A 26018-nucleotide genomic window follows, 5' to 3' on the forward strand; every position below is an offset into this window, starting at 1 on the left:
ATGCTGTTCTCAGCAACTTTCGTTTTGTTTTCAAAACTTTGATATCCATATTTCATGAAAAATATAAAATAGTGGATGCCAGATTTACTATGTTGCAACTCTCAGGGCTACAACGTCCAGGTTACAAATTAAATAATCACGGCAGGTATTATTAATATAAAGATTTTAATAGGGATATCTCACACAAGCGGTAAACATTACATTACTCTTACAAGTGCATACATATATTAAGTGAAAAGGGAATTTCCCCGCTTAGTTCGCAGTTAAAGAAAAAATAAGAATAATAAAAAATAGTCTAATCAAATGCGGCGCTCCTTCTGTCAACTTCGCCCAGCCACTGCATAATCATCTATCTGAAGCAGCCGACTCCTACAGTAGACTGTTAGTACTGCAATGTCCAACTACATAAGTGCTACTAATTAAAATTCAGTTCTTTTCCAAAATTAATGCATTATAAAACAGATGCTCAAAAACTGTTTTTTAGAATATTTTAGTTTTAAAAATTTGAAAAAAAAGATTATTTAATCATTTACCTTTTTATACTGTTTATTGAAAATTAGTAAGTGGTATATTTCAAGTATTAATAATATAATGAAATTAAGTCATTAAAATGTCAAATTATTTAGTATGCAAACCCATAGTTCAAAACATAAATTCCATTTGTCTCTTTTTTTTTCCCATCTGTCTAAAACTAAATTTTCAGCCTCTCTAAGAAAACATGTTCACTCAGGTATCAAAATTTAGGTAATTTCTTAGTGCAAAGGGTTTTTCAAATTGAAGCAAAAATTGTTTGTTATGCATAGTGTCTTCAAAAACTGTGGGACAAAAGTTACACTATAATTAGTTGTTGTCTTCAATACTGTATTATGTTATTCTATATTATGCTACATAATTTAGCACATTAAGAGAAATTTCCAGATAATTTCAGGTGCCCGGTCAACAAAATTCTCTCCTGTTTGAAATCATGGTCCCATGTGAATTTTTCTATTTACTCTATTGTTTAAACCAGTTCGTTTCAACTGCAGACTGTCTTTGTAGCAACTTTGACATCAACCATGGTGGCATATTTTATATGGTGGAATTTAAATTCTATGATATATTAGCGAGTATCTTTACTCGCAGTTACTAAAAAAATCTTCATTGTCAGGTCATGCAAAATCTATACTGACACAGTTGAATTAACTGTTTTTCTCTTTTTTATTGAAAATTTGGCAGCGTTTCATTAACACCTCGGTCACTATGCTGTCGTATCGAAACTATTTCATAACTGAGTGCCCCCAGGAATTTGTCCTTGAATGTAGTTGCTGAGATATATGTCTAATGAATGACAAAGGCATTCAATCACTTAAAAGGTCAAGGTTCAGAAATTCAGATGGGGAACAATGATTTGTAGCTTTTACATCCTGTTTGTATTCTCGGAGCTCAAGGGACGGTGAAATTTCACGAATGCTACTCTATTCCATTCTGAACATCTTACCTCAAAATTATTTACCGTGAAATCGACACTGATACGGAGGTACCTTTTAAAATAAAGTACATCAGTACATCTGGAATCTAATGGCTAGAGATGACCTTTCAAACTGATTGACTAGTTTTAGTGTATTTACGATTGTAAAACTACTGTTGTTTCTTTGACACAAAATTTATATTTATGTTCTTGTGATTTGTCTGAATAACAGTACCATCACAGTAAACTTCCATGTGTGAAGGTTACTTCAGCATAAACAGATATATATGGAAATAAAGATAGACAGAACTGTTAAGAATGAGCTGATAAGAATGTAAGAAAAAGTGCTTGTACATGTATACAAGGACTTGGGAATTTATATTTGTTTATGGAAATTTATACCTACATACCCATGTGGTATGTATGTCTACACTGATATAATATGGTATAAGTACCACCAAGTAAGTCGCCATCACAAAGTCAATATAACTATCAATATAATTATATCCTTTTACCAAAAATACCAACCCCCCCCCATTAACATAAAAAACCACAAATTTCATGTGCCAGATGTGTGTGTGTGATTATGGCAAAGCCTCAAGGGCTATCTGCCTAAGGGAAGGGATGCTTTCATGGAGGACTTTCTAAGGGAAACTGGTTCGTATACACGCTACACATGAGGAAAACCACGAAAACTCCCCTGCAGCCAGCCTGTTCGCGGGATTCGAACCTCGGACCGAACTAGCAGTGTTCAGCGACTTTACCACTCGGCTGCTGGTGGGCCCTCATGTGCCAGATGAAAAGAAATTAAATAACGCTGGATATATATCAGTCAAATTTAGATCCAGGCAGTGTTCATTTTGTAGCACAAGGAAGAAACCTCATAGAAGATACATGTGCGAAACATGCAATGTGGGTCTATGCATGTACTAAAAATACAAAACATGCTTTGAACAGTGTCACAAAAAGTTTGTTCTTTGAAATTAAAAAAAAAAAAAAAAAAACACTGAGTCTTTTTTTTTTAATCCTTATTTTACTGAGTTTTTTTTTTTAATCCATTAAGTCAAACGTCCTTATTATATAGGTACTTATATTTTCACTGCTACAGAAAAATTACATAAATGTTTATTTTTTAATTTTTTATAATGATTTACTTTGTAAAATAACGTAAAAAAATTATATATAATGCATTTCTTACATACATTTTTTAAAAATTCGTAAATTTCGTCATTTATTGGAAACGTGCACAGAGAAAGGTAAGTTTTTTCCCCCTACTATCTCAGTAAGTTTCAAAGGCCTAGATGCAAGGTGGGTTTCACAGTGCGACCACCACCCACAGAACAATTTTAGATTTTTTTAAATTCGTATATTCTTTGTCTCTACGATCATAATATTCAATTTCTTGAGTTTTTAGATAAAAAAATTATAAAGATAATATCGTGCACGCCAAAGGGTTAAAAAAGAAATCAGACAAAGAGTTACAGAAAACTCTCTCTTTCCCTTACAGCAAATATATTTGCCTGTTACATCAAACACAGTTTTATTCTGTCGTCTTCATGTCTTACTGAGATGTTGTTTATCCTTCTGTGTAGAAATTAGTTGTTCTTTTAGTTATCATTTTAGAACTAACTATTTTGTCATTATACCTTTAAAATGCTTTGCCCTTCAAAACTGTAATTTAAAAATCATTGCATTATGTGATTGTGTGTCTTAATAATTAACTATATGAATTAAACATGTTCTTCAGTCTAGTGTAATCCTAAGCTTAATAGTTTTATTTTGAAACACTCTAGTATAAGATATGTACAGTCCTTTCATTTTTTATTTATTTATCTAGTAATTTTGACTGAAACTTACATACAGTCCTTGATTTTGCTTGTCTGATACCATTGTCCCTTTTCTATAACCATTTTACATGTCAATTAATATTTTGGATGAATATGGAAGCTAAACTGTGTGGACTCATAGTGGAGACATTGCAAATTAGCCTTGTAAAGAACAAGGAACAATCAGCCACCTTGGAATGAAATTTTTGAGATGCCCAATTGATTATTTATCCAATCTTTCAAATCAGGTTCATCAACAAGAATGCTATCTGTTTGCTTTGAATTAAAAAAAGTGAATAAGATTTTATTATTCAGATTTTATTATTATGCCCAAAAGGGCATTTTCTTAATGTTTTGTTTGTTACCTTTATTTATTAAATATCATGTTCTATGTACTCAAACCATAAAATTCAGTTCAACCGCAATATCACAAAATAATTTTAAAATGAAGATATCTTTAGAATTTCCGATACAAACTCTCACACACTGGAGATAATTTTTTTTTCCCCTTCAGTGTTGCCATTGCTCACTTTGAAATCCTTTATTTGTTAATCAAAAATTTATTGAAGTGTTACAAAATATGAAATCGATAATGAAACAAATTTCTAATTCAAATTAGGCTTTCACATGCCCATATTCTGAGGAAGATTACGTTATTCAAATTTTAATGGCTCTGGGTACCATTGCTTTATCACAATGCGAGAAACATACATACATTCATGCAGATTCTTCATTATTTAATTTCTTTAAATATAATACAGGGCAATAGTATTTGGTGGCAACAATTTGAAAAGTGATACAGCCTTTTAAAGTTTTCGACGCAAAATGCCAAAACGAAATTAATAGTCTTTCGGGGCAAATTGCCTCTTTGGACTAGAAAACGTTTTAGACTGAAAATTTCCTTAGATTGTGCTTTTTTTAAATGGATGTTTTTAACAAATCAAAGAGTTTTTTTAGTAGTAATGATGTAAATCACCTTTATAATATATGTAACTATTTAAAGTGTAAAACATAAAAGCTTCAGGAACTTATATTCCTAACTTAATATCTTGATAACTTTTAGAGAGTTGATTTTTATGTTAAATTATGCTTAGTAATGCATCCTACATATACTTCTGTTTTATTCACAGAATGGCATTACAAGAGTAAAGCTGATTTGCACTTCTAATTTCTTTATCTTATCTGATTGTTGCTCTGTTTCGGGATTTGAGAATAAAAATGCTGTATTCCTAAAGAATTTTTTCTTCCATTGCTGCATATTCAACAAACAACTATTTTAAAATTAAATTTATAGCAAAAAATATCAGAATTTGTCAAACAAAAATTGAAATTTAAATACAACAAAAAGAATGCATATAAAAATGGTGGCATTACTTGACTAGAAGATTATTATGAATATGTTTGTCTGAAGAACCTTTATGTGCATGGTTGCCAGAGTTTAGCCTATTCTGGTAACTTTGCAATTAAGGTGATTGCATTAATACTTAACTACTAAAAAATTATGAATGATATTTAATTGTTTATTGATATAAAGCTATATCTTGATTATCTTTATTTTGGTTCTAAAATTGACTTAATTCTTATCCACATTAAATTGAAATAAATTCCATTATTTTGATAACTGCAGTTGTTCAGTATTGAAAAATGTATTTCTTCAGAAGATTTATTGTTACATGCAAGCCACATAGATAATTTAAATTAACTTCAAAACTTCTAATGTTTGCTTTCTCTTTGTTATTTGAATGTGTTTATAGAACCTCTAAAATGTGATGTATCTGATCTTGATCATTGCATTACGATGCAAAAAAAAGTTGATTTTACTGAAGGAGGGTTTTCAAGCACAAGTCTTATTCGAAACACTTGGGTATAATCAGTTTTGCATTTTAAATTCATCTGAAAAAAACCTTCCAAAATGAAAGTTGTAGGGTTGCTAATAATAACTGGATCTAAAGGCTAAAATCATGCAGACACTACTATAATTAAGATACAATAACACACTGAACAAATATTAATTTAGAAGCCAAACAACAAAAATCTGCATTATATTTTCAAATTTTCACAGGACTAGTTTCAATGGTTTTACCGAACCATCATCCTCAGCCGCAAAAGCACAAATGAACAAGATAGAATATATTGATTAGATAAGATAAGAAAGCCTGGACAGGAGATAAGCTAATGGCACCATCTGTTAATGAAACCAGAACTAAAAAATAATTTCTTTAAAGGCTGAAGGCAAAGATGGATTGGAATTAGAGTCGTTAACTAGAACAGAAAGTTTGAATGTGAAATGCCTCTAAAAAACCCAGTTCACTAATGGAAGATGTTTTTTGAATAATTTTGGCAGCAGAAAAATTAAAAGTGTGATTTTCAGACCAACAATGTTGGGCAACAGAAGACTTCTGTGTTTCCTTTTTTCTAACATATGCCTCATGTTCTTTGATGCGAAATTTTAAGGCTATCTTAGTTTGGCCAATGTAAATTAAACCACACTGGCAAGGAATCCTGTAAATACCTCAGGAATTCATTTCCGGAATGGGATCCTTGAGTATGGAACTTGGAATTTTATTGATGGGAGAATAAACAACCTGAAAGTTAAATTTCTGCAAAGTGAAGCTAACTTTTGTTTAGTCGGATGATATAATTTAAAGTGTGGTGGAAGATAAACCGATGAAGGTTTACGGTAAACCGTAGTACTGAAGTTGGATGTGTTACGTGTGACCAGAATGTCGAGAAACGGAAGAGAATTGCAAGTCTCAAATTCAAAAGTGACTGAATAGCAGGATCAATAGAATTCATTGTTGAAAGAACTTTATTTAAATCATCTTTATTATTTTGGAAAACAAAATGCATTTGTTTCAAACAGAGTGAGAGAAATTAGCTCATCAATTTCGATGTAAGAGAAATGAAATTCGCAAAGTCTGACTTCTAGACATCATTAAGCACACTAAGAAGGTGGGAGAAGTACCTTATAACGCATATACATTAAATTTTCCATTCAGTATTGTGCAGTTCAAAAGATTACTTGGCATAATATGCATAACTAAGCTTTACATAATATGCATAGGATTACTCACGGAAAATCAGAGAAATGAATGATTGAATTTCAGCAGAAACACTATAAAAATTTTAACAGAATTTCTGTTAATAAAATATTATCTTTTATACATAAACTTAATGAACTTTTTTTTCAGGTTTATTAATAGCAAAATTGCTGTTTTAGCTGCTTAATTTCATTCATAATAATATAATTAAATAAAATACTGAAATGAGAAATCAAGGTGTATAAATTTATTAGGCTAATTATATTACTGGGATTTTAAAAATATATGTGTAACAGTTGCTTTCATTGTAAATCTTCTTCATCCTGAATACTAGATGATATTTAAAAAAAAAAAAAAAAAAAAAAAAGTCTGATGTGGTAGGTGATCTGTGACACTGAAATTTCACACATTAAGCTTTTTACATAAACGTATATAAATACAGCTACCTATATATTTTGTAAAGGAAGTCCATAATATCAACGGCTGTAGTATTGATACTTCATTGTTAAAGCAGCCATTGCCTTTGTTGGCATCTGATATGTGTAAATATTAAATCAAATGATTAAATTTGCCAGTTTTTGTGATTATGCAAGGTGGCTTCTTTAACAAAAGAATATACTATTATTTTTAATGCAGTATTTTAAACATTTGATCTTGTACTATTTGTAAATTTTAATTTCTCTAATTTTTACTGATTTTGCAGAATAGAGGACTTCTTTATGAACCAAAAACAGGTGCTTACTACAAGTATGACTACTCCAAAAATGCATATGAGTTATTTACTGAGGATAAGCATGATGATTCTGAAAAACTTGCTGATTCTGTTGTGGATAAAGTTAACAACTTGCATCTTGATGATGTTGATGATAATATTCCCAATGTAAAAACCGAAGCACATGCCACTGAAGTAAATATTTTTTTAATAAATATGCTACCATTATTATTTTAGTATGCCATATTTGATTTATTATGGTATTTCTTTGCCCTTTTATTAGTCCGTTGATTCAGATGGGAATATCCCTGATGCTGCAGATGAAAACTGCAATGCTGAAGTAACTACCGATTTGACAGAAAAGAAAGTTGGTAAGATGGTTTATTTTAATTTCAGTATGGTTTGTCTATACTTGAAGAACCTAAATTCCTAGCATTATTTCTAAATAACAGATAATCATATAAAAACATAAAAATTTCATATGTGACGTGGAGATTAATAAAGACCCTAAAACTTCCATGTTTGATTTAAAGTGCAATTTTTCATCTCATTTTGTATTTAATGCTCTGTCATTATAACACTGTGTTACAGTTCTTTCTTGTAACATGTGTGATACAGAATTAAAAGTGCTTTATACTGAAAATTGAGAATTTTTCAGTGAAAATATTTAATATTTGCATGGTATGAAAAATTGTATACCAATGTAAATGCTGTAACATAACCAAAGAACTGTTTGTCAGTATCTTTTTAAAATGTGCAAGTTTGTAATTTTGCTCAAGTACAGTGTCTTCTGACATTTTTTTGCACACAGGTAAAAATAGAAGTGGACAAGACACCAGAAATTCACCATTCGTGTAGTCGTGCTGCATTAACTGTGAAGTTGTGCCCCAGCTTTGAGGGAGAACTTCCAGAAAGCAGTCTGAGGGTTTCTAATCCCTCTTTCCCTACCACCAATGTGTCAAAAGGTCTTTCGGCTCATCATGTATTTTCAGTGTCCCCTTGTCGCACAACACTGTACGCTTACAAATATCTACATCTCCAGAATTCAAACCTGAGCCTGCTGGAATGCCAGTCAGTGTCACTAAGCAGTCGGCTGGGTGGGCTATTCCTTGCACACAAACAGGTCCCATTTTTTAATAATGGTCATATTTTGTATCCTATGATGGAAATGTTTGAGGGTGTGCTAGCTCTGAAACAAGGTCTGTTGTTTATTTCCTGACCACAAGAATGATAGAGATTCATCATCAGATCTTGAATTGTATGGCCTGAATACCATGAGTTCTCAGATGGCGAGACTGTTTAAGGAAAGGAACCATCCTTGGGACAGTTGTCTGTAATCCCCAGTTAGCTTGCACATTTGATAGATGCTATGACTTAAGAAAATCGATGATTTACCATTTGCATGCCACTAGCAAATTTCCTGTAAATTTCATTATAATTTTTTTACAGAATTATTAGAAAACTTGGGCTGCAGTAAGCTCTGCTTTTGATTAATTCAAAAGATGTTTATCGAAAAAAATAAATTAAAGAAATTTCACAGTACTTTGACATTTTTTACTCATTACCATAAAGATGATGAACTTTTAAGTCATATTATCATGTAATTTAGGCAGAATAAATAATATGAGTTTCAGTTGAAAATTCTTTTGATCATTCTTTTATTTTAGGAATAAGGAAGATTTGGAAACTAATACCCTCCCTTTCCATGGATGGAAGTTAAGATGTACTAAAAATAAAATGCCTCCGACGTTGGGAGTGCTGATATGGACAGAGAAAATGATAAATAACTTCAATGATAAAATAATTAGCTTCATCAATTTAACAGAATAATTAGCTTCATCAATCAAAATTTGTAATAAATATGGTATAACTTTAAGAAAAAAGTTTATTTTCTTACATATGTTGCAGATAAATTTGCGATGCTGAATTTCCTGAAAATCGAAATTTCATTTATTTACATCTAAAATGAGCACAGATTACAGGCATTCAGGGATTAAATGATCATAAAATTATCAAAATTCTGCTGTGCTTTGTTTTTTAAACTATTTGTGTAGATTTTTTTTTAATTTTAATATTACAATTTAACATAGATAAAGTTTGTGTTAAATATATGTGTCATTTCGCTTTTATTTAAAAAATTTTAAAATCTTTATATTTGGATAAATAAAACAATTATTTTTGACATTATTGCTGAATGTTAACATATTTATGTGCTTGCTGAAGCTGTGTTGAGGGTTAAGTAATTTGTGAGTTTTGATATTTATGTGTTTTCCTCTTATTTTTTATCTTTGTATTTCAGATGAATGTGATTCGGTATGTGACTGGAAACCTCCTGAAGGGACTTCTGTAAGTGATAGGGAAACCAATAATATAGTGATCTTTATTGTGGCATGTAATTATAAAATAATTTACTGCATGCTTTTTTCATACATGTATTATATTTTTCTTCAGATGACAGTTGCAGATATGGTAAAAGAAGTTGTAGAAGAACATAGTGGAATGTCCGATTATACATATGATGAACAAAGCAAGATGTATTACTGCTCATCTACTGGATATTTTTATGATCCGGTTAGTGAAAGAGAAATTTTGTAAATATAAGTTTCCAGTACTTATGTACTATCGCAGCCACCTTAGTAGAATTCACCAACTTTTCAGAATGTGCCAAACTTTGGCAACCTTGTGCATAAACTTCTTCAAGCCACCATACACATAGCAGTCCTTTAGTTAAATAATGCCACCATTATTGTATGGGTTCTTTTTATTGTATTCTATGTTCCTATGATTTTTATAGATAACTAATGATATTTTCTGCCTTCAGTTCAATTTTAAAATGTTGCTTGTCAAATATGCCAGCAATGGAAAACTGCAGTAAAAGTTCTGCAGAAATATAATATTTTTTTACAAAAGTGAAAACTGATTACTTGTACATGGAAAGAAAAACAGCTCTAAAAAATTAAAGAAGAATTTTGTAAAAAATATGTTTTATTTTTTAATGTATAATATAATTCTTATTTAATGTTTTTAATTTGCATTCTGAAAATTTTGAAAAAGTGCTTTTTATTTTGATATGTTGATATTGTTTCCTGACTTACGATACATATCAACGGTGTGAGAATGTTTTTAAAAATATTGTGAAGCTTGGCAACTAGCACTACAAGATATTTCTCCTGCCTTCATGGTGTAGCAGTCAACACACTTGGTGCATATTCAGTCCATGGTTCAAGTCCCAACAAGGGCATTGCACATTTTTCACAACTCCTGCTTCGGAATAAGCTAATAACTCTGCAATGGCACCCAAACTAAAAGGTGGTGAATGATGATTTGGCAATTGGGTTTCCTAAAACCCCAGTCGCCCTTTAAAAGGGAGATTATATAAGATATTTTCTCACCTTCTTAGCATGCCTTTGTGGTGTAGTGGTCAGCACACTTGGTGCATATTCGAGAGGTCCGTGGTTCGAGTCCTGGTGAGAGCATTGCTTATTTTTTATCTCTCCTGCTTTTTTTTTTTTAAAAAAAAAAAACCTGATGTCTCTATAGCACCCATAAATAACTTTTATTTTTTCATCTGTAAAAAACTGCCATATTGTGCCAAGGTAGTGGCATTAATATGTAAGTACCAAATTTTCTTTTAAAGGTTACTTTTTTATATGTATTCTTATATTATATTAAATACCTTTAAATAGACCTCTTCAATATTTCTTATTGTTTTTGGTTTTCATGTTTGATATTTTGGCAAAGCAGGAAATATTGCATTGCATTTGTGAGAAATAATATGTATTATACACTTTGTGCAAATGCATTCCTTTGGGAGAAAAAAGGCAGCTTGAAGAATTAAGTCTGTATTTTATTAAATAATTGAATTATTAAATAAATGCACATTTGATTGAATTATTAAATAAATGCACAGCACTTCCATGCATTAATTTGTGATGGTGTAGTAAGAGTGAGGTTTTTTTTTTTTTTTTTAAACTGTGAGTTTTTTATTTATTTTACTATTTTATTTGATGTGTTATTTATTTTAATATGTTATAGAAATATATGTTCTTATCTTCTCTGGCTATAATTTCTAAACTAGTAAGTCTGTTATAGATTTTTCACCTACAATTGTTTTAGATATTAAACTGAAATCTGCATACCAAAATTAAATCGCAATTTCTTTTTAATCGAATGTTTTTATATTTTCTATTTCTAAATATATATACCAGGGGTGGCCAAAGTATGGCTCGCGAGCCTGATACGGCTCTTGCAGGCAATTTGTGTGGCTCATGCATATAAAATATATGTATGAAATATGGTAAACTAAAACTATTCAGTGCCCAAAAGGAAGTAATTAATTAGTTTAGACTCTTTTTACGAAGTTATCAGGGATTTCTTTCTATTTAAAACCTCCTCCACTACTTCTATAATGATGTAAATATGAACTTGTGGCTTTTAGAAAATCTAGATGCGGCTCTCGAATATTCCTGAATTCAAATGTGGGGCTCTTACTGACATGAAGTTTGGCCAATCCTGATATATACTTTAATAGTTTAAAATTTTGATAATAAAGGCATCAGATTGTGAAATTATAATAGGGAGTTTTCAAAATGAAATTTTATTTGAGAGGAAGGTTAAAGATATTAGATAAAATTTTTGCTTGTTAGCTGAAAAAATGTCATATATTTATATCCTTGAATTCAGCGTTTGGAATTTAGGGAAGTGAATTTCTACAGTATTTTAGAAATATATTTATTTCTCTATTTTTTGAAGTATTTTATACAATTTTATGTTTATAATCTTCTATAAAAGTAAATGGATTAAGTTCATGGCATCTGAAAGTATATGTTTTTCTTTCTTAAATATCAGATAGGTAATAAGGAATTATTACATCTGTAGCTTTGGCATGAATCCTTAATTTAGAAACTGATATCTATAACTTAAGCAAAATAAAATTTCTCAAAAATCTTTTTTTAACTATTTTAAGTTCCTCTAAAACATTAATGTGTAATTTATTATATAAGTGACTTTGTTTACTGTTTAGGTTAGAAGCCTTTGGAATTTTAAATCTCAATCTAACTCATATGAATAAAATATGAAATGCAAATGAACTTTTGATTAATTGATACTACCATGGAAAATGCATATATATTCCATTGTTGTTATGCTATAGCTGTTGCTGTTATCTTCAGTGTTAAATTAAGGATTTCTATAATGCAATAATAATAGGAGAGAACGCAGAAATGAATTAATTTTTGTTTAGATATTAAAAGTTTTATCAAAATGTTAGTAATAGTTAGTGAAAGAATAAGTATTTAGTAATTGAATATTTATAATATTTTATATGTTCAGTTATATGATATTTATTTAATATTAATATTTGAGGTTTAATATTTGCAGATAAGAATGCTTTTGTATGATCCATCTTCTGGGATTTATTATCTGTATGATAGTGATAAAAAATCATATTCATTTTACTGCAAAATTGACCCAAACTCCAACACTGCAGAAACTAAAAATATGTCTGAAGAGGACAAAAGCTTGCAAAGGAAGAAAGAAAAGCTAAAAGCTAGGAAGGCATTTTGGAAAAAGAAAAACGTAAGTTTTTATATTGTCACGTATTTTATGTTAAGTAACTAATTTTTATTATTTGAACCTTTACTGTTTAACTTATCCTTTTCATTGCCCTCACTAGGTGTCAAATTTAGTTGAATAGTATTTAAGGTGGGGGTTTTGAATATTTTAGAGGTAGAGCTTTTGGTTTTCACACCAACTGTGAAAGTTGTACATAAGTACCAAATTCTTCTCTGTCAATGTATTTGGGGAAAAAATGTTAAACTATATTATTGCTTAATCAATAATGGAAGTATTAATTTGATGATTGATTCTGTCTATTGTGTTTACTTCTTGAAATTTTTTAAATCATGTTGTATGACCAATCTAGTAATGTTTTTTTATTTAAAATTTTTTTATGAAATATTTGCCTGAAATGTCATATAAACATATGTTTTCCACTTTATTTATTTATTTTTCAGTCTCAAGTATCTGAAAAAAGCTGTAAAAGTGAAACTGATACTGAACCTTACCTCTCTCCAGGAAATTCTGAAATTAGTGAAGAAAATTATAGTTCTTTAGAAGAAGGAGAAATATTTTCATCTGATTCAGAAGATGAAATATCTGCACCAAAAGGCAATATAAAAGTACTTTCACCAGAAAGTAAGATATTGCATATGTAGTAAGGTTTTTACATGAACGTGACATTTTATAAAATTTGTTATATAAGAATAAATTTAAAATATATATGTAAATTCTGCCTTTAAAAGTATAGAACTGTTAATAAAAAGGATTATAAGTGCTTTATAATGTGCTATATATTTAGCATATTTTACATTACTTCTTTAAACAATCCTTTTGTTGCACTCTTTGGTCTAAAGATTAGTGTTGCCACCTATCATGTCATTGGGCCTGGGTTCGAATCCTGGATATTTTTAAATGTAAAATGTCTTTGTAACATAGGACCATATATTTAAAATACACCTGCTCTTAAAGTCCTCTCAAGAGGTTGGAAGCATGCAAAGAGAGGTACGAGATCTTTGGGCATGGAGATGCAGTGATGACAAAACTGCAAAAACTATGCAGTGATGACAAAAGGACTTATGCAAATGGGAGAACTGCCTTGAGATGACTGTTATAAAGTGACAGATTATAGCTGGATGAGTTTCTAGTTACACTATGAAGGCACACATGAAGGAAGGAGAAATTGCCATACATAATCAGCCAATCCAGATGGTAATAAGACATTGTCTTTCATATTTTACTCTGGATATCTCTAGAGACTGTTAAGTGTTTTAGAGCAAGTAATAGGAACAATCAACAGCACTTTTGCTAGTAATTTGACCACTGATTTTCCATTTGCTAGGTGGTTGTGCTAACCACTGCATTACAAGAATATGCACAGATGGAATGGCATAACTGCCTACAAATTTACATTCAGTTTTCATTTTAAAGTTGATAATCACACTTTTGGAGTAAAATACATTGCAAAACTTTTCCTTGACATTTTTCTTTCTTTCTTTTTTTACTCTATTCAGATGATTTACAGAATTTCTATTCAGGATAAAGAACACACAGGAATGCCGTTGACAGCAGTAATCCCATATAATGTGTCTGCCATGAACAAAATGTTAATGATAGCCGCTGAACCTACTAAATAACAGAGAAGGAACTTAACATTGGATCTGCCATGCTTAATATTATTCATGAAAAATTTCTTATTGAAAAAAGTAGTTTGCCATTGGGTTTCCCATTATTTATTTAACTGAACACCAAAAGGAGGAGCATGTCAGAATCAGTAAAGAAACTCTTAAATTACTTAAAGATGATGGCTGATGCATTATTTCTAAAATCGTAACTGGTGATGAAACGTGCATGTCATTTTTTTGACAGCACCATTTTTTTGACGTTCCGACACGTCAAGAAAGTAAAGTATGGGTCTACCCCACAATGGTAAGAAAACAATGTATCATGGAAAAAGTAATGTATGCCGCTTCCTTCACAGTTACAGAATCGATCACAGCCATCAAGCTGGAAGGACAGAAGAAAGTCACAGCTAACTGGTACACCACTAAATGTCTTCCAGAAATTCTTCAAGAACTTAATGTCAGAGGATTCGGGCTCCACCATGACAATGCACCTTCCCATTCAGCAAGATTGACATTTGAGTTTTGTGATCAAAAACATCATAGTGGTAGAACATCCACCCTATTCACCCAATCTAGCTATGTGTGACTTTGGTTATTTTTTAATCTAAAAAGAGCTTACATGGACGCCGTTTTCATTCCAAAGACGAGATTGATGTGACTATAAATGCATTTTTTTTCTTTGATTCCAAGAAATGAATTGTTTGAGGCATTTAATCTGGAAAATTCGCTTACAGAAGTTCATTGTTGCTGTAGGAGATTGCTTTGAATGCTCCTAAAATTTCACAAATATAACTTTAAAAATCTATATGTATCTCGAAAATTTCAGAGTGATCTTCATAATAGCTCTATTTTAAAAAGTTATCAATGAAAAAGTAATTATATCTTGTCAAATTCAGCAATTTTTTTAAACATTGTTAACAGAAAAAAGAGAAAAAAAGAATAAATGTTTCAAAAGTTTAATTCAAATAAATCATCGTAACATTTTCTCAAAAAATTATAGTAAAATCTAAATTGTGTATCTAGGGCTTGTGTTTAAAATCTTCTTTTTGCTTTGATTCCATAATATCTGTTCTGAACTTTTATTTAAATTATTTTCAAGCTTAAACTTCAGTCATATTATCCATTACTTAAGCATGAGTTACTTTATTAAGTTTAAACACATTTTTAAGTTTTCATTTTACTCTAGCATTTTGCTATTTGATCAAGCAATTACAAGTCAGTTTATTTAGTCATGGAAACTACATCCGTACTTTTTATTAGTCTTTGTTTTAAACTAATTCAAAACTAATTATTTCAACTTAATTCATGAGAAAAACGTACAGCATTTCTCTTTAATTAATGCCAGTCTAACTTTTTTTTTTGTTTGTTTGTTTTATAAAGTTTGGTATGATTCTCTCTTGTTTGATAATCAGAGTTCATTTAAAGGAAAAATTATATTTTTATTGTTTTTAAATACTTTATTTTGATGTTAAATATTTGTTGATGTACTGGTTTTGCATTTTGAAATAAAATATTGGCACATTTCAGATTCATCTGATACTTGGCCTCCGTCTATAAGAGCAATTGTAGAAAGCTCGGAGAAATTGAAAATTGGTTCTTTATTGTTGATTACATGTACAGGAGGCATAATTGGCCGAGATAAGAAAAATACGATGTATATACCAGATATTAGTGTCAGTAAGGTAAAGAAAATTTTATTTTTATTATATGGAATTAAAACTATTTTAGAACAAATTGCAAAATAATATGTATGGTGATCAGTCTTTGTGCAGCTAATTTAATTTTATAATGAGCATTCAGTCCCCATCTCCATTTTAAAACTGTTCAACTTTGTCACTTTCAAATTTTATTATAAACAGAATGTCTCTAGTTAAAAGTTTTGTCAAATTCTATTAGATTTAATAATGCTTTGACCGGATAAAATTATTTAGTGATTCTTAAAGCTTAGTTATGATATATTCCCTTGTTTCAAAAATAATGTGTTTCTCAAGTAGATTAAAAGAATATGTAAAATAATTTGAAAAATTTTCAATGTTAAATTGTTCCCTAATATTTGCTTCAAGTTCTGTAATTATGGTCAACTTTAATGAGATTTAATATAATCTGTATGATAGTTGTTTACTGATTTATAGATATTTCTAGTTAATTTAAGTCAAATCATAGAAACATTATATGAATTGAAAAAAGTCTTTATTGTTTAATTCTGTTGGCAGTGTTTAATCATTTAAAATGAATATTTGCTTTTTTTAATGTTCCAAAAACAGTTAGTCAGAATTGGTTTATGAATGATGATTATATGATAAAAATATCATCATGTACATGTAGTTGGTATTAAGTTATGTTTTATATATTAATTAAATTTAATAAAAAATGAATACACATTTTAATAAATTGAACAAGTATTAAATAATTTTTTATAGTGTTTCAATATTTACTAGATTTTTAAAATCTTGAAAATTATATTTATAATTTCTTTTTATCTATTTATAAAAAAAAATTCAGCTTTTCTCAAGAGGGCAGAACTATTTATTCTTTCTTTTGTTAACAAATGCTTAAGGGAGAAACTGATCATAAATTTAAGCCAACTGCAAGCTACAGAGGCTGTTTGCACACTTTTTTAACGAATTTGCTTTGCTATAAAAAAATAAAAAACTGCTTGGAAAAAAATTTTTTTAGCTGCAGCTATACTTTTGAAAGTGTAAACTATCATCTGCTATTTGAAAATTTTGTTTTCATGTAACATGGCACTTTTAAAGAAGCAATGAATGGAAAGCTATGCTTGTGCTTTTCCTGAAAAAATATTCATATTTAATTATTAAAAATGCCATGAAAGCCACATTTTTTGGTAGCTAAGGTAATGATAGATAACATTGTTGATAAGAAAGGCAAAAAACATCCAAGTTCAGTTCCAAGGAGAAAAATTGTTAAAAATAGATATACAAGGAAAACACTGAATGTTTCAAAGGTTGCAAAGGTAAGAACTTTAATGTTAAAAGAAAATCTTCAAAATCAAAGGACAGTTGCATAATTGTTAATGTGCTCAGTATCAACTGTAAACAAATTGATTAATGCTGATTTGAATCTTAAAAGGGCAAAAAAAAAACATAATGTGAATCATGTTTTTCCACGATATATCGCCGAAAGCAGAACCTGCTGCAGAATTCTCTATGAGAAACAATTATTTGGACAAAAATGGAAGAATGTTGTCACAATAGTTGAATCCTGGGTATATTTAAATGACTGCAATAAAAAGAGATCTATTTGTTATTATCAAAGAGAAGGAAAAAATGTTACAACATGGTTCAAAATCTAAAGAAGTTTTTCAAAAGGATTTATTGTGTTGGTTTTTGATGTAATGACAATTAAAAATTGCAGAAAGCTGTTAAGGTCAATTCCAGGTAATATCAGAAGCACATTTTATAAATTTTCAAATATGAAATATCTTCTCTTTACCCACAGTGCCATCAGTCAGTAGAACTGTATCAAGACAAAGCAAGCTGCTGCACCTCAAAATCCGCTGTTATTTACCCGGAAAAAATGGAAGAGAAAATGTGTATCAAGGCAATAAATACCCTTCACCCATATCCCTACTAAATCTCCTGATGTATCATCCACGGATTTTTGCTCTTTTTAAAAAGTGGATTGTTTAGACTTGTTCAACCCTGCATGGACTTCGGAAAGCTGTTCAAGAGGAATGGAATAAAATACCTCTTCTGCTACTAAGAAAAGCTTTATTGTTGTGGAAATTGCAGTATAGAAAGAAAGGTGAAAAATAAGGATTATTAAATATAGCATTTAAAGTACAAAAAGTTTAGGTAAAATATTTCTGTAAATACAATGAAAATCATCTAAATGTGTGAACAGCCTCTGTATAACAATTTATTTTATTGCTGGTTTTCTAAGAGAGTGAAACTGTTTCTTCTTTCTTTTGTTAACAAACGATTAGAGAAACTATTTATCATAAATTAGTTAAATTAATTGAGGAAATTACAAGCCATGACAATTTATTTTTTAGCTGTAAATGTTACGTAGCATATCAGGAAATATTACAGTCAAGTCCTAATTGACCAGCATAGTGTGGTGATGATATCCACAGTTAACCTAAACTCATGATTAAACTTAGGACAGAAAAATTGTAAGAAAGAAGAATAATTAATTATATAATTAGCAAGAAGTACATTTGATAATCTGCATAGCCATTTAAAAGAGTTATCATAAAAATTTAAAAAATATGTAATGAGTCCAGATAGTGTCATTTCATAAAAATACTTAATATTTCTAATTAGACATCTCATTTAGATGCATTTTTATTTAATTCAATCAGATTAAAAAGTGGAAAATATTTTTAAGAACTGTATTTATTGCTTTTCAATTACTTGGATTGCTACTCAGTAACAGAAAGATTAAATTTGAAAGTTAAATACCATACTATTTACTGAATGGCAACTTGCTGCTAGTGCATGGAGATAATAAGTATTCTAATTGAGGGAGTGATAACACATTGCTTTCAAATAGTCAAATTTGTACTAAAGTTGAAAGATTAATAAATTATATTTTGCTGAATGGCAATAGTCTGATGCACTGGAGATAAAAAAAATGTTTTATTTTAAACAGTATTTTTCCTTCTTACTTTCAAATCACTAAGTTTGCTAAACAAAAATGAAACAAATGAAAAACAAATTCAAAATTTGGCCTTCAAGGTGCCCATGTTCAGGTTGAGACAGAGCTATTCCTTGAAATATTTTCTTCCAAAACTAATTTAAAGGCAGGCTTTTTTCTGGGGCCTAACTACATTAAATACATGTATTCCTCAAAACATGCCATTCAGCAAAGTGCTGAAAGGACATTGTTTTCTGGTCAGATAGCAACTTAAGTGGCTAGTTGTAATTTATAATAGCTCTACTTTTGAATGTTATCAACCAAAATAAATTATATCTTGTCAAAGTCAACAATTCTTTTTAACCATTGTTAAACAAAAAAGTGAGAGAAAAATATCAAAAGTTTAATTAAAATAAATTATCATAATATATTGTTACGAATTTGGTATTTAAAAAGCTAATGTTAGTTCAATTATGAATTAAATGGTTTTATTTCTCGCGCAGTGCAGCGCGTGACGAATATTGAAAGAAAGCTAAGCCGGAAAATTGAAAATACAAGAGCGCGTGCATTAAATAAATAAATATCTCTTTTTGATTTCGAGAAAGTACTGGAAAATTCTAGCGCGGGATTTTAAAATCTTATAAAAGGAGGAAAACATCTCAGTTCGTAGTAGTTGCTTAGTTTGTTGTTGTTTAGAAAACTGCTCTTGTTGATTGTAGCGAATTCGAATTCACAGATTAGCTTTCTTTAGCTGTTTTGAATTACGTTCTATTGGACATTTGAGTAGTTAAAAGATAACTACTGTGAGATATTGTAATACTGCATGATAATTTGAGAAAATTTAAGCATTTTTGTTGTGATAATAATAAATTTTTGTTCATTTTTCATCGGACTTGTGCATTCATTTCATAACGAACCCATATGCACGCAACAATTTTTGGTGTCAGAAGTGCGATTTTGAATGCCAATTACAAGAGTGATGGAAGAACAATTCAGGCAAATGATGACTGCATTTGCTGCTTTCCAAGAAAAGATGGAAGGGGCCGTGAACTCCATTAAGGAAGAAATGAAATTGGGCCAGGAATCCGTTAAGGACGAAATGAAAGCCGTTCAAGCTGGTCAAGAAGAAATGAAAAGAGAAATTACCTGCATAATAGAAAATAAATTTGAAGCTATAGAAGGCAGAATTGACACAGTTGAAAATAAAGTTTGACAAATCGAAGAAAAAGTTTCTTCCATAAAAGATCAAATTGAAGAAAGAGTTTCTTCGGTGAAAGAAGAAATAGAAGAAAAAGTTTCTGCTGTGAAAGAACATATAGAAGGGAGAGTTTCTGCTGTGGAGGAACGAATTGAAGGAAGAGTTTGTGCCGTCCAACACCAAATCGAACAACAAATTGATGATAGGGTTTCTGCAGTAGCCAAAGAAGTGGATATTTTAAAGAAATTCGTAGCGACGGCAGGGAACAATAGTGATGGTTTAAATTCTTGCCGATGCCTGCTCGTCCACCTCTGAAGCTATCCACACATGATGGGAAGACCTCCTTGCAGGTGTATAAGACACAATTTTCTATCGTGGCGGATGCGAATGGATGGGATTCCCAAGCTAAGGATTGTCATCTCGCTGCTTCTTTAAGAGCCGACGCAGCGGATATCCTTCAGACTCTTCCCGAAAACAAAAGGTTAGATTTCGAAGCTCTGTCCGGCGCCTTGGAGCTGCGTTTTGGGGAGAAGTGTTTAAAAGACTACAGCAGGCTCCAATTAAAATCTCATCAACAGAAGCCTACCGAAACACTTTAGGAGCTCGCCACGGATGTTGAAAGGCTGTCCCATCACACCTTTTCAGAATGCCCGACAGAAACAAGGGAAATCCTGTCCTTGCAATACTTTATCGACGGCATCCGAGATACTGAAATACAGAAAGCTCTACGAATGGCGGATGTAAAAGATTTAAAAAGGGCTCTAGTGTACGCCATGAAATTCAAGGCAGCCCAGCAAGCCACTCGTCGAGACCGCCACCCAGTCAGAGCTGCTCAAGTCCAGGAGCCAGGGGATCAAGTCACTGCTCGTCTAGACGATTTAAATAGACAACTGAATGCCTTGAGACGGAATATTGGTGATAAGAAACCGACCGTTAAGTGCTGGAACTGCGGTGCTGAAGGACACATATGACGAAACTGCAGAACACCCCAGGGTACGGATGTTAAGACCGTTCCTAAGAAACAGCAGGGAAACTAATTAGTGGCCATCTCGCGGGGCGGAGGTCGCAGATAATGAAAAGCCCCAGTTTAAAGCGCTTCAGATTTCTGCAGTGAGAGGCGGCAGTAATAGACTTTTCATAATAGGACATATTAATGGAGTTCCCTGCAATATGACTATAGATACAGGAGCCAACGTTACCATCATCCGAAAAGATTTGGCTCAGCAACTGGAAAGCAAACTTATCTGGACGCCGCCCTGCGTTACCCTACAGACTGTGTCCGGTAGGAAGATTGACATCGATGGAAAAGTAAATGTCAACATCACGTTTGGAAGTGCCGCTTGCCATCACACGACATATGTAGCAGAGATCACTGATTCTTGCATACTCGGATTGGACTTTCTAAGGAAATACAATTTTTCCTTGGACTTTAGAAATAACGAATTGCATTCTACATCTGAGGACATAGCGTTGTTTGGAGTTAATGATGTAAAAGTTAAATCTGTCCATAAAATCATAGTACAAGACAATATCACAATACCGGCAAGAACAGAAATTTTACTTCCTGGATCCATAGCCGAAAACAGAAATTTCCGCTACGGCATCATAGAATATCCCGATAACTGTAATAGCCCAAAAGGAGTACTAGTAGCCTCAACACTCGTCGACCTATCCAGAACGGTTATCCCGGTGAGAGTTGCCAATGTAACTGAGAAGGTGGGAATTATTAAGAAAGGTGAAGTGGTTGCAGCATGTACTCCAGTAACCACCGTTGAAAGAAAGAGTAACATCCAAGAATCCGTGTCTTCAGAAAGCATTACATCAGAGTTACTTCAGAATGTGCAATTAAACGATGAAGAGAAGAATGCTGCTGATCGCGTCATTAAAGATCTTCAAGTTGTTTTCTCCCGCTCGTCTTCTGACATGGGTCGAACTAATTTGACACAACATAGAATAGATACTGGCGATCATCCCCCGATCAAGCAACATCCAAGACGTCTACCTTTTGCTAAACAGGAAGAGGTGCGAACACTGTTAAAAGATAAGGAAGAAGGCGATGTCATCGAGCCTTCAGTAAGTCCATTCAAAATCTTCTCGTTAAGTTCCTCAATATCTTTCTGTAACATTTGCAACTTTGTAAATTTATCTTTAATTATACCTGTTGAAAATTTCGTCCAAATTCGCTTTTCAAAACATTAACAGTCTTGGTAAAGGAAGAACGCAATCCTCTGCGTTTTGCAGTTAAAGGATTCATAATAAAACTATAAATTAAACCAGCTTGCTTTACTTCACAAAATACCATTCAACAAAATAATTATAACAGGAACCTCACCGCATTCTGTCGCGGACGCTACTGGTAACGAAAATACCAAAAAATATCAGAACTACATCGAGACTACCCTTCAACGGTTGTTCTGCACAGGTTCTTAATATACGTATATAAACCTTAATAATAATTAGACACAGTGAGTCTACTATTAGAATATCTGTTTACAATTTCAATATTTATAGAAAAAGAAATAAATTTTATCTACTTGAATTCTGCACATGCTTCTTGACGAATAAACACTTTTATTCATACTCGACATCAGCATTTTCATAGTTTCTTTGAAGTAAAGCAGGAACTAGGACATTATTCAATAAACAGAACACAAAATACAATATAATTCAATTCAATTCATATCAACATTAAATTCTTAGAACACTTCTATCACTAAGCAAACACGGATCAGAACGTGCGTGCTGTTGCTGAAAACTGATGCCATCCACAAAAAAAGGATACTTAAAACTCGCGTCATTAAAACATTAATAGTCTCGTGTTCATTCAATAAAGTTATTCATAAAACTGTCTCGTGGATATCTTCCGAAGTTTATTGAAGACATTACGTAACAGATGGTTTTGTTTTGCACCATTAATTTGTGATAGAAATTTTTCCATCATTCTACAATAAACAAATTTAACTTTTTTCAGACAGTGTCCAGTTAATCTGCATCTGGTTAGTTAAGAGTTGATTGTACTTCTTTAATAATTCCACTACACATTTTTAATTTCTTATCCCTCATATATATGAATTCTACTTTCCACCATGAATAAAACATTTGTTTTATTTATTAAGGTTATATTTTAAGCATCCTACATTTTATTTTATACTATCATTGCTGACTTCAGCATAAGTAGAATGTTTCGGGTTTAGTTTTTATGTATCACGCAAGTAGTTTCAAGAACAAGTTTGGGAAAATGTATCTAATAATCATGATAAAAAATTTTTATTTATTCTTGTATTGCTTTTGAATTTAATGCTATTTCCATGTCACACTTGCTGTATTGAAATTTTAACTTACAAGCCAAATCTAGCAATGAAAAACATAATTTGTAGAATGAAATAAAATAATGTTCAGGGGAAAGAGAACAAGAAGATGTTTTTGCCACTTACTCAATATTCTCATGCTAGGAGGATAGGAGTTTTCTAATTTTTTGTGTTTTATTATTCTCTAATGGTACTGTTAAGTACTGAAGGAAGAGGGAATATTATGTTAAAAAATTATGTTCTTAACTTTCATTGTAGTGATCAAGATGTTGGCATTTTATTATGTAACTGTGTATTTGCATTTCATGCTTTTAAATCTCAAGTTTATAATATTTTGGATCATATTATGTATTTTGTATATGTTTAGGCTCATGCAGAGATAAAATACAGTAATGAACTTTGTAAATACAGCATTGAAGATTTAGGAAGTCAAAATGGCACTTTTATAAATGATGTGAGACTTTCCAAGGTAATATTTTAAATGTATTCGTTGTTTATATTAATGCATAAATGTGAAAAAGTGCTTTTTTACCTGTGTCTTTTCATGGAAGTGGCCTGAGAATTTCAATCCTATGAATCATATGATAGATTGAAATGATCAGGGAAATGTCATTAACAATATATGTTCTAGTTAAATATGTTAAAAATGGCTGCATTACTCTGGCTGATATAGTAAAATTATATCACTGCCAAAGACATTATGAAGCAAAAAAACTGCCCTTTGTCCAAAATGTGATCACCCTTAATGCTGTATGAGTGATGCACCACATTTTTCATGTGATACTAAGAAATGATGTGTTACTGCAGTGTATCATTGCTGTGCAGGCGTCATTTTCAGCTGAAGAATATTTTTAGTAGGTTCTGATATGCCAAAAAGTATTTGAATTCCAGATATACTTTATAGGATGCTTTTTCGAACTGAGAACTATACAGGCTGATCCATCCGTTGAGTATTTTTACTTTCCATCTTGCTTCCATCCCCCACACACAATACTGTGGGGAGGGAGATGTTATTATCCATAAATAGAAATTCAGGGCAAGTGGTATATCAGAACAGATAAACATAAGCAAAGATAACTTTGATATCATAGCATTTACCAGTTACAATTGTCCCACCTACATTTTCTAATCCCTTGACATTATATCCTGCCATAAGAGACAATATATTGAGTCAAAAATTAAATCAGCAAACACTTGGTTTTTATTTTATTAGACCCTTTAAAATTAGGCAGTAAAGCAACTTTTTAGTTTGGTGCAGATTTTAACAACTCAGTTGACAAATACGAACGGAATTTGGCACTGAGACTCAGATTTTGGTTCCTTCCCCCCCCCCCGGTCAGTCCCATTTTTTATCCATACGGCCAGCTTGTACCAGCTAGGAGGATCAGGGCTGTGCCCTTATAATGATGATGATAATGGGCCCTTCTTCCTCAGACAGGAGCAGTGACTTTGTGAAACAAATATAACAGGGTTCATACGGTCCTTAAAAGTCCTTAATTTTTTCAAAAATGATTTTTGGTCCTTAAAAGTCCTAAATTTTGGCCAAAATGAATAAACGGTCCTTAATTTTGCTCATTTGACATTTCTTATCATTTCTAATGATTGCCATTTTATGTGTGAATTGCGATTTCTCATGAACATGGAATTAAAATTGCACTCTTAACCAATCTGTTGGCTGGCGGGTTTGCATTGCAAACGATAAAAAAAAAAAAAAAAAAAAAAAACACACAATTAGCTACCCGAACGAAAGTATCGGTGTCTGATTGGCTATTCATCCAATCTTTCGAAACAGGTGTTATTCATAAATTTAGGCAGATTGTGACGAAAGCATGAAGCCGGAAGTTCTTTAAGAGGCGAAAGTGATGATGAAGGTGCTCGAGAAAAAAAAAGGGGGGCGGGATTCTGAAAATATTTGCCAAAATTAGAGCAATTCCAACCTGGAAGGCCACAACCCTTTCGACGCCAATAGGAACGAGATGGCTGGAAAGTGCATTTTCAATAAACTGTGGCATCATCAAGCTGACTACAAAGACTGGATATTGATGGATGACAATCCTTATAAAGCTAAATGTGGTCTTTGTTTGAAACAAATTGAAATTTCTATAATGGGAGAGTCAGCGCTGAAAATTCACATGAAAATTAAGTTTCGTTTTATCATTTCAATTTGTTTTTACACGGTTTTGCTTAGCTTAATTTCTGTGTTTGTTTCAATTAAGCCATAAATTAATTTTTTATCACCTTCTATGGAGTTTATTCTCTTTTTCACATACTATATGTATGGGATATCGGGATTATGAGTTTATTTCTGCAGAGGGTCTGTTATCGATTTCGCGGGAAATCTGTTGGCTCCATTTCGATTTTAGGTCGCCAAGGGCAAATTCGATAACGTTAGCCGAGAAAAAGTGAAGTTCGGAAATACGTTTTGAAGCTTCAATAGACATTTAAGTATTTGGTTTAATCCTGTGCTGTTGATAGTAATGCATTATTTTTGCTAATGGCAATACAATTATTAGTTGAAAACAACTAACTAATTAAAAATTTTTTAGTATTTTTAAAGCTGAAAACAACTAATTGAAACTAATTTTCCTGAATTAACTAGACGCAAAATTAACTTTCATGAATTACTAAAACGTTATTGGGTAGAAGTTTAACTGAAAATATACATTCCGTATATATATATATATATATATTTATACAGTACAAAGT

The 26018-nt window shown here is 31.4% G+C and overlaps 1 protein-coding gene across 2 annotated transcripts in view; it reads left to right on the top strand.

The window, feature by feature from the left end:
• Positions 1–26018, top strand: part of LOC118180362 (angiogenic factor with G patch and FHA domains 1-like) — a 138284-nt gene that overhangs the window by 13264 nt on the left and 99002 nt on the right. For both annotated transcript variants that reach the window (XM_085810412.1, XM_085810413.1), the window contains exons 4-11: positions 7018–7221; positions 7310–7397; positions 9326–9372; positions 9478–9597; positions 12406–12603; positions 13041–13221; positions 15735–15889; positions 23680–23781. In XM_085810412.1, the coding sequence (XP_085666538.1) occupies positions 7018–7221; positions 7310–7397; positions 9326–9372; positions 9478–9597; positions 12406–12603; positions 13041–13221; positions 15735–15889; positions 23680–23781 (1095 nt within the window). The remainder of the gene's footprint in view (positions 1–7017; positions 7222–7309; positions 7398–9325; positions 9373–9477; positions 9598–12405; positions 12604–13040; positions 13222–15734; positions 15890–23679; positions 23782–26018) is intronic.

This window comes from Stegodyphus dumicola, chromosome 2 (genome assembly GCF_044657685.1).
Source record: "Stegodyphus dumicola isolate Sdum_Otavi_A_Nest chromosome 2, ASM4465768v1".
NCBI classification, from domain to species: domain Eukaryota; kingdom Metazoa; phylum Arthropoda; class Arachnida; order Araneae; family Eresidae; genus Stegodyphus; species Stegodyphus dumicola.